The 15,315-nt window shown below is 38.9% G+C and overlaps 2 protein-coding genes across 2 annotated transcripts in view; one reads left to right on the top strand and one right to left on the bottom strand.

Annotated features, from left to right (window-relative positions):
• LOC145498797 (uncharacterized) overlaps positions 1 to 15,315 on the top strand; it is a 309,169-nt gene that overhangs the window by 160,276 nt on the left and 133,578 nt on the right. The window contains exon 7 of the mRNA XM_081478745.1: positions 12,022 to 12,034. Coding sequence (XP_081334871.1) covers positions 12,022 to 12,034 — 13 coding nt within the window. The remainder of the gene's footprint in view (positions 1 to 12,021; positions 12,035 to 15,315) is intronic.
• LOC145464356 (adenosine receptor A3-like) lies at positions 13,109 to 14,125 on the bottom strand. Its single transcript, XM_081448217.1, has one exon. It carries the CDS (start codon positions 14,123 to 14,125, stop codon positions 13,109 to 13,111), a length of 1,017 nt encoding a protein of 338 aa, XP_081304343.1.

Consider the following 15,315-nt stretch of genomic DNA (forward strand, 5'->3'; position numbering starts at 1 on the left):
TTTTTCACAAGATCACGCCATCATTGCGTGATCTGTATGACGTAATGTAAGACCCTATAGTAATAGTGGTCAGCGGCAGCCATTTCGAGTGAATTGTTGAACGAAGTGAAGAAAGGCGAGTGTGGAGGGTTTGATTGAAGTTAGAATTTGAAGAAAAACTCGAAGAAAGGCTCTAACGTGGCCAGATGGAGGAATTGATATCCAGGTGGACATTGGTGTATGATGGATTGAGTGAGTTGGTTTATTACAAGCGGGATTGCTCGTTCTGTTTTTGATACTCGTCGAAGGCCAGGTGAATGATGATGGCGCGTACAAAAATGCTGTGAGAGGTAGGTGAGTAGGTCTGCTGAAGTACCATTAAGTAAGATATGATCCACTCAGATGATAAACGAAAGTTTCTGTTAATGCGAGTTAGATGTTGAAAAACAATCCTTTGACTGATCCAAACTGGCTAAGTAGTGAAATTTATGTCCCGGGAAATTTAAAGAAATGGGATTTTGATTTGTAAAGTGGCGGCATGAGAAAAAAAAAACAAAAACAAAAACCAAGAAACCGACATGCATAAGGTTTAAAAATATACTTTTAATTCTATGTACAAGTGATATGCAGACTACAAGTAGAAATAAAGTTATATAAATATATTAGAAATGGTTTTCAAAATAAGATTTTCATCTTAACATGTATGAGGAATAGAGGAACATCGTTCCTCTTGCAAGTATTCTTTCGTTAAATAAAGATTTTTTAATAAATTAAGAGTTGTAACCTTATGTGATATCTTTTGTTTTTCTTGTTTAAAAATAAGTTGTATGTTAAAACTGATGTGATCTCTGTAAACTTTTCCTTACTTGAGAAATTATACAATTAAAATATGCATAAGGAGGATAGCTTTTCAGTGCATCATACAAAAAAGTTTTGTTTCTAAATCGAATTTAACTATATTTGATAATTTTTGAATGAAATGAAAATTTTCCTCACTTTTTTAATCCTAAAATATTGAAGTCTATATTTCTCTGATTGGTAATTTTTTATTTTGGGCTTCGGACAAGCGCGCAATAATTTTTTTTTCTGTTTCGAAGTCGGCTAATTCGAATCAAAAATGTGCGACATTCCGCGCGCGGTCAAAATACGCAAATTAGGACCGTTGACGTCATAACTGGTGTGTAAAACCTCCCAGCCATCACAGCAGCCGAGAGAAACAAGCGAAAGAATGGGAAGTTTTGTGTTAACGGAGGGCCCTGTTTGGTGAGCTGTAAAAACACCACTTGCATGGAAGGCATTGCCATACATAAGTTTTCGAAAGACGATGTCAGAAGAGCACGAGGTTTGTGATTTGTTTGGAGACACCAGCCCAAATTCTCTTACTTACATTTATTATATGGCTCTGTCTCACAAGGACTGGGAACTACCAAATTCACGAATTGGATCGGCTGAAATTGATATTGAAAGCGGTCTACAATCATGGACAAAAGTGTTGACACAGTTGAGCAAAACAAACGCTTTCTATCGGCGTCCTTCCATAATTTCAAAAACATCTTTTTTGTCGATAGCCAAACCCCTCTCTCCCCCTTTTCAATGTTGAAATACGCGCTGTAGACACTGTCACGTGGTTACAACATTGAAAAGGGGAGAGGGGGTCGAAATGTGAAAATTGGAGAGTGAAAAACTCACCCCTTCGACGAAACAGGTCTTTTTCGGGGAGTATCTCAATTGCTTTTGTCCATGATTGTAGATTTTCCTATCTAAACCGGCATCTAGACCGGTAATGTTTTGCGGTGAAATAGATGCAAACTAAAACAAAATCATTGACTATTTTCACGTATCAAGAAAACCGGCTCAACATTGATAACAATAGGCATTGTTATAAGACCTAAAATTGGTCTTATATGGTCATTTTGAACAATGGCGGTATAAGCTTCTAAATGCCCGCGGGAGTTTTTGAAACTTCCGATTACCATACGAGCGCGAAATTTAAACGATCGGAAAGACTGAATGGAAGACAAATTCTCCCGAGGGGAGATGGTATTGGTATAATCCTGTCGGTGCATATAGTTGCGGTGGGGTGGCTGGTAGGGTGACTGTTGTACACATGTATTTAAAAGTGAAAGTAAAAGCTGCTGACAAGTAAGGCATCTTTTTGCTTTAAAATTGCTCTAACCTGATAAACTCACCACGCGTGGGAGTGAAAGTGAAGTTCGCATTTGGCTAGATTGCGAACAGGCTCTCTTTCGCTCTAAAACCCATAAGATCAGTGTAGGATGAACGCGAAAATGGCGAGCGCGATAATCGAGCGGCAAAGCTGCTCGCTTCGCGCTCCCGCTGTTTCCGCGTTCGATCCACGGATTGAAAACCAGGAGGAGAGACTGCTTTCAGTCGAGCATTCGGCCACAGATTAATAGCTCTTAACAGCGCTTCGAATGTCGCGCATCTTTCCTCGCCGACCGATTGATGTCCGCAGCGATTTCCAGCGGAAAGAAATCAGGGAACAAATAATTAAAATTACGGACGCGATGTTTTGGGTAGCGTTTCTCCGCTCTTTAATAATTTCCGCTTTACTCTCAACGTATTTTTTGTGAATCACGACTCCACCGTTCTAGATTTGTTTACTAAAATTGTTTACTAAAATGTGTGTGCTCTGCTAAAAAGTTAAAACTCTTCGATACCTTATTTCATTTCCAGACTGATAGTTGTTCTACAGAAAAGATCACACCTTCGTTTGCTGCGAGCTTGATTGAAAACAACGGCGCTCTTTCACAACTAAAAAGTCACACCTCGTTTATAAAGTGCCGCGCGCTCGACTGAAAACAGTTGAGTCAAAATCTGGACGCTCCGCGAACACTCAAAAAATTGAAAACGAATAACTTCCATGACGATTGCCAGGTTTCAGAGAAAGATTTATACGCGCAAAAACAGAACTTCAGTCACGCATTCTTCACTCTAACCACCGCGCGGTCGACTTAATAAAAAGCAGAAAAGTTGTAACGCCGCACGAATGACAGACAAAGAATGCTTTCAGCAGCATACCTATAGCTGGTTTTCACATGACGTCACTTAAATTCGAACTACAAAACTATTGATCTTCCTGAGATTTTTACTTAAATGATGTATAAGAGCAGCTTAAAATTAATATTCATACAAATTTTCGCCCCGAATGGGTTCTTGGTCTTGTGATAAACTACGCTTGAATTTCTAAGCTTTTGCGTGACGCGGTATTTACATGACGGCCTAGAGAGCTGTCATGATGGTTAAAAGAGTGACTTATTTCGGGGAACTTGGCTATCTGAACAGTTCATGTTATAGAAAAAGTATTATTTTAATGTTTTAGAGTTCCTCGAGGGATAAATTTACGCTTTTGTAGCAAAACTCAGTGACAGATGTTTCTGTTAGTTTCCGGCCGCCATGTTGGTGCCCATACGGATGGGCACCAGCATGGCGTCTCCATACAAATCTCTATAAATTTGGGTAAAAAATTTCTCCGCATATCTCGCATGAGAAAAAGTTGCTGTGACCAGAATTTTGGCGAAAGTCTTTGCATATTTACCTTCTTTCATTTTCCAGATTCTGGACTTTATCTATTGACCGGTTTTGATTTATATTGTGATCTATTTTGAATTGCGTGATACTGAAAACCAGCAATTAAAACGAGTCGGAATTAGAATAAAAAGGGATTTAAACTGGGGGTTGTATTTAGAGAGACGTGGTCCGAATGCGACACATGTGGATAATTAGTTTTTGAATTGTGATCACCTCGATGCGCACAGCGGCGGTCAATTTGCCTTGGGGTACACCGGTGAGAATTGACTTTACGAGAGAAAAAATTACGCTGCCCACCCCCAAGTGCAGCTTAATTGTTCTGCCGAAAGTTTTCCGAACAACGGCGACGATTTTGGTTTGGCTTCGGACGAAGTCCCTCAGGGTTACCAAGAACAAAAGGCTATTCATTTTTGCTTAACGTCTGATGTTGAGCCGGAGCAATAGACCATTTCTTGATACGTCATCTGACAATATTTATTTCTGAAAGTGCCAAAAAGCCTGATGGGGAAAAAAAAAAAACGGAAAGAAGACGAGCAGACTTTGGCAGAATTAGATTGAGCTCATCGCCGTTGGCAAACAAAATGTCAGTTAGTACAAACCAGTTACATTAAACGAATCAAATTGTCCTTGCTTGTGTCATATAATAAACATCTTAGTAACCGAAATTAGTGAGCCTGTATGGGAGAATCTTGACCTCGGTCGTGTGTACAGACCTCACTGCGTTCGATCTGTACTCACGATCTCAGGTCAAGATTCTCCCATACATACCTCGTGCGCGGTTAATAAGAGCTACGTAATTTTGACCAACTGCAAAATTATTCAGCGGAATAATTATGGTTAAGAAATCGCACACTAAACATTCCATGTATTACTGTCTTAAACTGGTTGGAAATTTGTTAAATAGTGGTTTATATGTTACATGGTCCTGAACCAAGTTCAAATTTTCTTATAGTTTAGTTGTGGCTTTACAATTCAAGAGCGTATAATCTACATCATCAATTCAGAATTTCTAAACTTTGGTATCCAGAACTTCCTGTTTAAACTTCAGCTGTAGGAGACTGTTGTCTGTTCGTAAAGTTCTGAGCTCTGTCGCCGGAGTCTTGTTACTTCTTCTATTAATATTTACCATGTTTGGGGCAGCCGCTGGTCTTCCTAACCAGCACAAAACCAGGCCTTCTCTAAACTCAGGTATTCTTAATGCGTACACAACTGGATTTGCAAACGAACTGGAGTAATTTATAACGTCCACCAGGTCATAAAACTTCCACGGTATTTGGACATCATACACAGAAATTAAACCGTTCAAAATAACTAAAGGGATCCAGCACAGCAAAGCAAGAATAGACACAAATAGCAAGGTCTTTGTTAAGCGTTTGTTTCGCGAGTCTCTGTTTTGCTGTTGTGAAGCGATATTTCCGCCTCGAAACTTTTTCCAAATGCCGATGTTACTGCCACATATGATGAATGTTATAATCATGACGTATGGCATCCAATAATACATAGAACGTTTTAATGAAAACAAGAGGGCGGTGACGACGACAGTCAGTGCCCACACAGTAAAAATAATAATACGGTATGCTCGCATTGACAGTGTTCGGTGCTTAAACGACTAGTAAATGGCGTAAAATCTCTCACCAGATATGAAAGCTGCAGAAATTAACGACGCCTGCGACAAAAAGGTATCAACGATTGCGTAGAAAATTGGCAAAGACATCGACCAACCACCTTTCCAAAGTTCAAAACTGTAATCAACGATGTAAATGTAGAGCGGTAGGGACACAGTTCCTAACATCAGGTCAGCAAACGCCATATTGATGACTAGAAACAAACTTCTCTTACGAAGTCTCCTGTCTACTGCAAACAGAACAATGGTGAGCAAGTTTCCTACAACAATGAATACAAATATCAAAATAAATGCGGCGCACAATGCGATGCCTTCTGCCTTGGAAGGAACAATTCTTGATGAACCAGTCGCGTTCTCTGAGCTATTTGCAGCTGCTTCTGTTCTCATCATATTTCAGTTTCATTGAACGATTGAAACGTCGATTAAACTTTGCCGATAATAACGTATCGTTACTTGATGGGAAAAATAGGAGGTCTGTAAACCGCAATATATGAGAATGAGGAGCGAGTGACAGATCATCACCAAATTTGTAGTTTTTTGACCAATCATCGTGGACTTATCTTTCACATGACATGTCTCAGTTGACTTAAAACTGACGCAACCTGTCAAGACATATTTTAAAGAAAACTTTTAGAATGATTATATTGCCATAATTCGTGACTAAGATGCGTCATCCATCAAGAAGCTTGCATCATGTTCCTCAGATTTGACGGGTTGATCAACACAGAAGCATCTGTTATGTTTTTTTTTTCCTCTTGATTTTTAAGTAAAGGTTTCAAATGATGATTAGTATGTTTTGCTTCAATTTATTTCCTTAAAACAGTGAATGAGTATGCTTGTTGTTCATATACTCCATGGTGGTTTTACGGAAAAGTTTGTAAAGACCTGACGGTTATCTCAAAGGTGTGTAAATAGTTCACTTTAATAAAACTGCACAATTAATTTCCCCAAGCATTAAGCAGGAAGTTGATTGTAAAAAATAGTTTGAGAAGGCTAATTTTGACAGAAAGTGTAAGTGCTGTATCGTGACGAGGAAACAGCTCATGCGCAAAACCGTGGGCGTTTACCTAACAACGTTTGACGGCACCAAGTGGCACACTGTCAACTTTTTCCTTGATGTACGCCAATTATTAATGGTTAACCAATCAAAAGTCCACAGCTTTTATGAACTGTTCTTGTTAGACTGAATTTGAATTTCTTCAAATGGTTAGAAACTATTGGCTTAAAAAACCCACTATGAAATATATAAATTTTTGCAAAAAAATGCAATGGAGGTCCTCAATCAAAATAGCCCTCATTTCTGAGGATTTCTGATTATTTAAAATTCCTAATGAGTTTGGTACGCAACTTAACATTAAAAGAATTAGTGCTCGGCTACCGTGAAAAACGGTAGTATATTTGTTTAAATTTACATGGAAACGTCACAGAACTGCATTTTGAGACAGGTTCTTACTTAAATTCTGGGGATATTGTGAATTTTCATCTGCACTTCCGCGGATTTGTAAGTCTCATTCTATTTTATTTTATTAGCCAATTATTCTTTGAGTTAAAAGGAAGGCAGAATAGCCTAATAAACAGCTGGGTAAGTCATTGATAATTTAATACATGTAGTTGCTTGGTTTGTGTGGATACTTACTTTTTATAGTTCATGGAGTTCTTCAGTAATCCATTGACATTAGGGGTCTTCGACGTTTTTCTGTTTTAAAAATACATGTATAAAGTGATTTACATGTGTAGAGAGATTTATAGGTGAAATCAGGAGATATATCCACCAGACCTACCGTAGCTTTTTAATTTTACTTTGTTCGAAAATTGCCATCTGCGACAAGCTAATCATCGATATTTAATCTCTGACGGCGCACGAAATTAAAAATATCAATTTGAAAGGGAGATGTTTGCCTTTCGAACTTTAAAAAAGAATAAGGAACAGAATCATATTTACTCAATGTCCCGTTTGATATTGAATTTCCAAGAGGTATTTATCTTCTTGGACAACCATACCTTACAGCTTAAGAGGCTGTCTGTGTAAGAACCGACCACTCGATTTTCGGCCGAAAAGAGAATTATTGCGAATTTTCTGTGTGAAACAGTTAGTCCATATGATAAACAAAAATAACAATAATTTGGCTTTAAGTGCTATTTTTCAATATTTCTGGCGACGATTTCCGAGTACGGTCCAAAACCGTAAAACCGTTCTGTTTCGAGTCAAATTTAGGCGTTGCGCGGAAGGAGCTGAAAAATTACGCTTTTACTGAAATACAATAAAACTTACATATGATTTTATTTATGTTTTTTCTTTCGATTAACGGTAAAATATTTAAAATCGGGCAGAAGAAAAATTAATTATGATTTTTTGAAAATGCCCCACAGAAGGCCTTCGCAAAATTTTAGCGGGCATGTTGCTGGTTGAAGGAGTGTTTCTCAAAAGTATAACGTGACCTGGAGTCCTGACCAATATCCATGTCTAGTACTAGGGCTAGTGTACCGAGAACTGGAAAAAAAACTTTGGGCACTAACGTTTTGGAACTACAGGAGTTTGATCAACATAGCTAATTTCAGACGTGAAAGCTTGCCTGCCACAATTTCGAACCTATTATTGTTCTTAAGTTCCCCATATAAATTCTTAAGTGTCATTGTCGGAGAAAACGGGGCAGTACCAAAAGATCGAGGTCGGCCGTTTACATTCATCTTTTCACAGCATAAAAGCTATCCGAAAAGATTAACAACCATGACATTTTCCGAGGTAGGCATTCGTTTTTCTTCGAGATATCGCTACATCGCGATTTTGGTCCTCAAGCGGTCTAAAATGATCGAAATTTCGGACAACTTTAGATGAGCCTAAAAGGTACTTCCTACAAATTCCAGAAACTCTTATTTTCATGAGACGATATTTGTTTCCTTATTAGTTGATTGAGAAATATTAGCGGTCTTTCGCATTAATTCTACGGTTTTTCACGAGGTTCCAAATATCGCCGCCGAATCGTTAATGAGTGTGACCCAAATTTTAGCCATTTTCAGCGAGTCGTTTTTCAAAAGTGCAGCAGTTTATTTCCATAGAAAGACATTTTTGTGATGGTCTTTTGCACTGTTCTCAATATACAGTTTAGTTAAAAATTGGTATCTACAGGCAAAAAATAGTTAGCTGGACTGCAGAATAGAGTTTTTAAGCTCTGACATCGTTATTAACCTATGTACACATTTCAAACTTGCCAAATCCTTACCATTACTTAGGCTAAATTTTCCCGCGAAAATTCCATTTTTTATATTTTGGTAAATCATGGATAACAATCGCAGAAAGTGGGTATTTAACAATTATTCCATGAAACCGCGTTGGATATGAAGTGATAAATAACCAACGAGCGCGTAGCGCGAGTTGGTTATGATCACTTCATATCCAACAAGGTCGAATGGAATAATTGTTTTAGTATATTCTTAATCGGGTTTTTGCCGCCGATTTTTATTTCAACAATTTTACAGAGCGGAAAATTTTTAAACTTGGCGCACTGTTTTCCATATAAGGTAAAACTCCGACTAATGGCTCATAGTCGGAGTTTTTGAGCCAATCAGAGAGCTAGAAATGCAATAGTCGGAGCTGAGAATATACTAAAAGGTAATATTCTGCGCTAAAAATTTGGCGGGAAATATTTCTGACTAATGATTTTTTTTGGACTTTGCGAGACCAATTACTCCGATTTGCCTGTAGATACCAATTTTAACTAAACTGGATATTGATTTCATCGGACAAAGGATTCTATCACACACATCCTTTCCGTATTGTGGCTCGGAAGTCATACTGCGTGACAGTAAGACCAACTCGTTTCCCAGCATCTCTTACGGCCACCAAGAGGAAGTTGTTGTGGTAACAGCCTGCTTCGTCACTCCTAAGACTCCCTCGGATAATCTGGGGGTGATCCTTTTTTTACAACCTCCAGTCTGTTTTCAATGATTGATCGAGCAGACTGCATACCAGTCCTGCTGGCACGAATCAAAGATATGCGCATATGATTTCAGCTCAACCTTCCCATTGCTAGCATTCTTAGTTATTACCGTTGATATGTGCCAGTTAAGGCCTCGTTTCCCATACCAATCGGACTGCTTCTCACGATATCTAATTTGAAGAAATTTCATGGCCCCGTCCATTATTAGGATAGCTGACGTGTCGTCGGCTGATCATGATCTAAGTGCATCTTGTTTTTCCTCTGCCTGGTTTATCGAACGAATAACGTGGGCTTTCCACAGCAAGATGTCTGACTTTGCGCGGTCAAAATCATATAGCAGATCCTCTCGTTGTTCTGAACTGTAAGGTGTCCAGGATGACCCTTCGATCCCCAGTCTGACTTCTTGAAGTACATTCTTCATCCCTTGGCAGTCATCGCAACTGAATACGTGCTCATGAGAGCAGGGTTGCCGGAAATCGGCTTCGACAGGATCATTGGGCGCAAAATGTCGACAGTGGTCAGCGCAAGTAGAAGCACATGGCTGGCAATGTATGCGGAAGTCAGTCTTGAGATAGCGTTTTGCATCTCTGAGCTTTCTATGAACATGAAGACACCACTGTTTCTCCATTCCTCCTTTCTCAAGAGTTTCAACCAGTGTTTCAAGAGTCTGAAATCCCGCCGCGTCATCAGCTGAGGTATTGTGCAAGCCCTGGAGCGACTTACGCTGAGATGCGTCTCGAACCTCCAGGATTTTGAACAAAGTTGACCTACTCAGTGGTTCGTGACATTGTTCTTTACAATACTCCAAGTATTCTTCAATCATTGTAGATCTGGTCACTGTCCTCACAACATTAGGCATCTCTATTGTGTCGCCACTTTCGAGGATTAGTATTTTACTACCATAAGAAACGTCTTGATAGAAGTACAGTCTATTTATAAATTCCACAAAGTGATCGACCTTACTCATGTCAAGACGTACGCGGGGCTTGGTAGTAACTTCAGGGGTTGTACCAGGGCCGCTTAGATTAGCATGAGAGCGTGCTTGCTTTATTTCCCATGTGGATAGTTTTCCGTATGGTTGGTGAATTTTTTGCAGCATGCATGCTCATGGGATATCTATATGCGTAAAGGCTTAGTATCTGTCTCTTTAAATTCTTAGTCTTAGCGTTCTTGTACGCAGTCATAAGTACCACTAGATCACCAGGTGGCGAACCGTCAAACTCTTTCTTTGTGTAGACTGAGCCATGGAATTGAAGAGCTCGTCGCCACTATGCACCTCCAAGTGCTATTGCACTGCACACTAGCAAACAGTCTTCACTAGCCTTTTGTACAACACTCAACTGTTCTGCTTTGCTCAAGTTGTTCAAGGGGGTTTTCAAATGGGAGATAAGAGGCTCCCGTTTTGTTTCTTGTGCAGTGAGATTTGCAATCGTGTCCATAGCTGAGTTTTAAACACGAACGGTATCTGTAACTAAGGGTGTTGGAGGAGACGCGGCATCTGTTCCCGGAGTCCAGCATGGAGTGGAGCAGATATTCTGAGGAGTTGGAGGCTCACGGAATCGGGTCGAGGTGACGAGGAGGCCTATGGTTTCCATGTCAGCCTGTTTGGCAAGTCTATGAAAATGTAAAAGCAACTACATTTGTCAAGTCAAGTCACGCTATTAACAAAGGTGACGGTAAAAGTGATTTTTCACTCTTTCTTTTTTAAAACGGGTTGCACTCGCTACATACCTTTGATGGGATGTCTTCACTGTGTTGCTTCCTACTCGTTGCGCAGATTGCTAGTATTACAAAAATAAATGTTTATAAACTTCCTCATAAAGGTCTGTAAATTACCTAGAATCTGCGGCATGAAGATCACACGATTACATACCACGCCCACCTGCCCCCATCCAAAACGAAAAAACTCGTAAACCCTGACCAACCAGCCGGAAGTTGTATTGCTAAGCAACTTTGTAAAAAATTGAGCAAGTTTTGTTAATATTGTTGTTTTGAATTTTGTGTAATATTCATATTCGGAGCAAACTATATTTCATTGCGGCAGGGTGTCCGATAATCTCCCAACTAGGCGCCAAAACCACACTCGTGAAATGACTCAGGAAAATGAAGTCTGTATTACCGTTAGGGCATTAAAACGTAAACAGTATTCAGTGGTTACAAAATAAAATCTTCAAAGCTAAAACTTACGCGAACTAACGGGTGTAGCTTCTCCAAAGATGTTTAAAATATCCAAACATGAATCAACGAAGAAAAGCTATCCTAGTAATATTTTGTATAAGTGAATCCGTTGCGTTAATAATTTCAAATTTTGCCAACGTTTTCACAAAACTTAACCCTTCAATAGGCATTTGAAACCGCCACACAGATAAACGAAGAGCTAAAAAGAACGAAATTCGATGGTGCATTTTGCAAAAAACTCAAACTTCTAATCGATAGATTTTCTTCATATTGTCAGGTAATAGTATGATCGTGTCAATTGTAATGCCATGCATCTTATCCAAATGTAACTTTGTTTGTTTGGTGCTTTATTAGCGAATACTGAACTACTGCTTGTACTCTAAATGTGAAAATCAACCACAAAATTCCCTTCACCAGATAATCCAAAAAATAATTTAATTCATCTGTTCAATTCACGAGTTTGCTCACAGAGCACTTTGATATTACTCAGCGCGCACTCGATGCATGACGTGGCTTGAGAATTTGCGTGCGTGGTAAGGATGCGCAGAAACAATTAGCGCGAACGTCCTTAAAGTGCCTGTGAAGTGAAATTTTCCCCACGTTTTTCATCCTAAAATATTGAAGTTTATATTTCTCTGTTTGGTAATTTTCGATTTTGGGCTTCGGACAAGCGCGCAATAATTTTTTTCCTGCATCGACGTTAGGTAATTCGATCAAAAGTGTGCGACATTCCACGCGCGGTCAAAGTAGGCAAATTAGGACCGTTGGCGTCATAAGGTGTGTAAAACTTTCCAGCCATCACAGCAGCTGAGAGAAACAAGCGAAAGAATGCCGGGAAGTATTGCAAGCGAAAGAATGGGAAGTTTTATGTTGTCGAATGGCCTGTTTTGGTGAACTGTAAAAGGGCACAAGGTTTCTGATTTTTTCGAAGACATTGGCCCAAATTCTCTTCCTCATCTAATTTTGACCAACCCTAAAATTATTCAGTGGAATAATAAACATGCCATGCCTTATTGCCTTAAACTGGTTGGAAATTTGTTAAATAGAAGTTTACATGTTACATGGTCCTGAACCAGGTTAAATATTTCTTGTAGTTTAGTTGTGGTTAGAGGCGGTGCACAAACGGAGTTAAGGTTATTCCTCAGAATCGCATTGCGCATCCCTACTACGCACGATTTTTGCGTAATTAGCGGCGCTCACGAGCGCGTACACATACACAACATATACAAAATGGTGGCTATTGCTAAACCAAACGATTTTTCAGTTTGAATGCAGGGATCACCTTTTTTCTAGACAGTGAATATAGACCAATTTCTATTGCAGAGTTTTAAACTATCACTGAAAAGAGAGCACTGAGAGCATAGCTAGTGTTTGGAAAAGATAATATGTGCTCTCAAGAACGCTGCGTGCTTGGAACATATTGAAACGCCATCAAATTACTCCTTTCAATTGTTGGGGTATATTCATTGATGTTTTTCTCACTTAACTTTCTCCCTTTTTTTCTGCTCTCAAAAAGCGTTAAGTGGATGGTTCAAATGTAAACGTTTCTGAAAGGAGATAATTTCAGGAATTATGGGGTTTATTGAAGGTCTTCCTGCTCCTACACGAATACCGGGACCCTCCTTTTTTACTTCAAAATTTAAATGCTCTTGAAATAAGCAGCCAACAGGTAAAGTTTGAAAGAAAATTTATTGCGAGTTCTATTTCAATGGAATTACCTTAAGAGACAAAATATGCGTGTAAACAAATTTATGTAGAATGCTTCCCTGATCACGAAACATATGTTTCGCTTTTTACAATTCAAGATCGTCTAATCTACAACATCAACTCAGAGTTTCTAAAGTTTGGTATCCAGAACTTCTTGATTAAACTTCAGCTGTGGGAGACTGTTGTCTGTTCGTAAAGTTCTGAGTTCTGTCCCCGGAATCTTGGTACTTCTTCTATTAATATTTAGCATGTTTGGCGCCGCTGGTTTTCTTAAACAGCACAAAACCAGGGCTTTTTTAAACTCAGGTATTCTTAATACGTACACAACTGGATTTGCAAACGAATTGGAGTAATTTATAACGTTCACCAGGTCATAAAATTTCCACGGTATTTGGACATCAAAGACATAGATTAAACAGTTGAAAATAACTAAAGGGATCCAGGACAGTAAAGCAAGAATAGACACAAATAGCAAGGTCTTTGTTAAGCGTTTGTTTCGCGAGTCTCTGTTTTGCTGTTGTGGAGCGATATTTCCACGTCGAAACTTTCTCCAAATGCCGATGTTACAGCCACATATGATGAATGTCATAGTCAAGACGTATGGCATCCAAGAATACATAGAACGTTTAAATGAAAACAAGAAATTTGTTGCACTGACGAGGGCGGCGATAAGGAGAGTCACTGCCCACACAGCAAAAATAACAATACGGTATTTTCGCATCGACAGTGTTCGGTGCTTAAATGGCCTGTAAATGGCATAAAATCTCTCACCAGATATGAGAGCTGCAGAAATTAACGACAACGTCGAGAAAAAGATATCAACGATCGTGTAGAAAATTGACAAAGACTTCGGCAAACCACCTTTCCAAAGTTCAAACCTGCTCCCAACAATGTAAATGTAGAAAGGTAGCGACAGGACTCCTAACATCAGGTCAGCAAACGCCATATTGATGACTAGAAACAAACTTCTCTTACGAAAGCTCCTATTTACTGCAAACAGAACAATGGTGAGCAAGTTTCCTACAGCAATAAATACAAATATCAAAATAAATGCGGTGCACAATGCGATGCCTTCTGCCATGGAAGGAACAATCATTGATGAAGCAGTCGCGTTCTCTGAGCTATTGCTAGCTGCTTCTGTTCTCATCACATTTTGGTTTCACTGAACAATTGAAATGTCGATTAAACTTTGCCGATAATAACGTATCGTTACTTGATGGGAAAAATAAGAGTTCTGTAAACCGCAATATATGAGAAAGAGGAGCGAGTGACAGATCATGACCAAATTTGTAGTTTTTGGACCGCTTTAAGACCAATCATCGTGGACTAATCTTTCACATGACATGTCTCAGTTGACTTTACACTGACGCAACTTGTCAAGACTTTATAGACACCCATGTGCAACTTAATACGTCTACGAGCGTGTTATGACTGCAATGTTTACCGGCTTCAACACGGACCTGAGGTTGACACTTCGGCCTTTCTGCGAAAAGAAAACGACACAGGGACTTCAAGATAGGTCCTCAATACGTGCATGTTGGGCTCGATAGTTATTCCAAATGTTACTGATCGCTTGTTAGAATTGTATTATTTCGCTCGCTAATAATGAACGTAGATTGTAACGCAGCCAGATAAACGTGACAGGAACAAAGAATCAGCAACGGCAGGGTGCTTTTCTGTACATGACTTCAAATTGCGCCCATGAAATAAAAGCCTTACTTATTTCCCCACTTCATCATTATAACTTTTTTGCGACAAACGTCATTATGAAAAGCTTAAAACGCTTAAGATCGCTTGTTTTGTTTTTTCGTTCCAAAAATAAAACAAAACAAAAGAGTGGCCGTGTTAGTTTGAAAGACGCGAAAGAAAAATATTTTTCAGAAAAGTTTTGCAATGACTGCCATAAATCGTGACTAAGTTGCGTCATCCATCGCGAAGTTTATGTCATATTCCTCAAATTTGACGAGTCAGTGATCAACACAGAAGCATCTGTTTTTTTTTTTTTTTTTTTCCCTTGCTTTTAAGTAAAGGTTTCAAATGATGGTTGGGATGTTTTGCTTCTTTTTATTTCCTTAAAACAGTGAATGAGTAAGCTTGTTATTCATATACTCCATAGTAGTTTTACCGAAAAGTTTGTAAAGAACTGACGGTTATCTCAAACGTGTGTAAATAGTTCCCTTCAATAAAACTGTATAATTAATTTCCCAAAACATTAAACAGGAAGTTGATTGTAAAAAAGAATTCGCAGCAACGACCGATCGATCGATAGAGGTTAATTTTAACTTAACTAATTGTAAGGTAATTTAATCGGAACAAAAGTGTGGGTTTTGTAGGGAA

Source organism: Orbicella franksi, chromosome 1, assembly GCF_964199315.1.
Source record: "Orbicella franksi chromosome 1, jaOrbFran1.1, whole genome shotgun sequence".
Classification (NCBI taxonomy): Eukaryota; Metazoa; Cnidaria; class Anthozoa; order Scleractinia; family Merulinidae; genus Orbicella; species Orbicella franksi.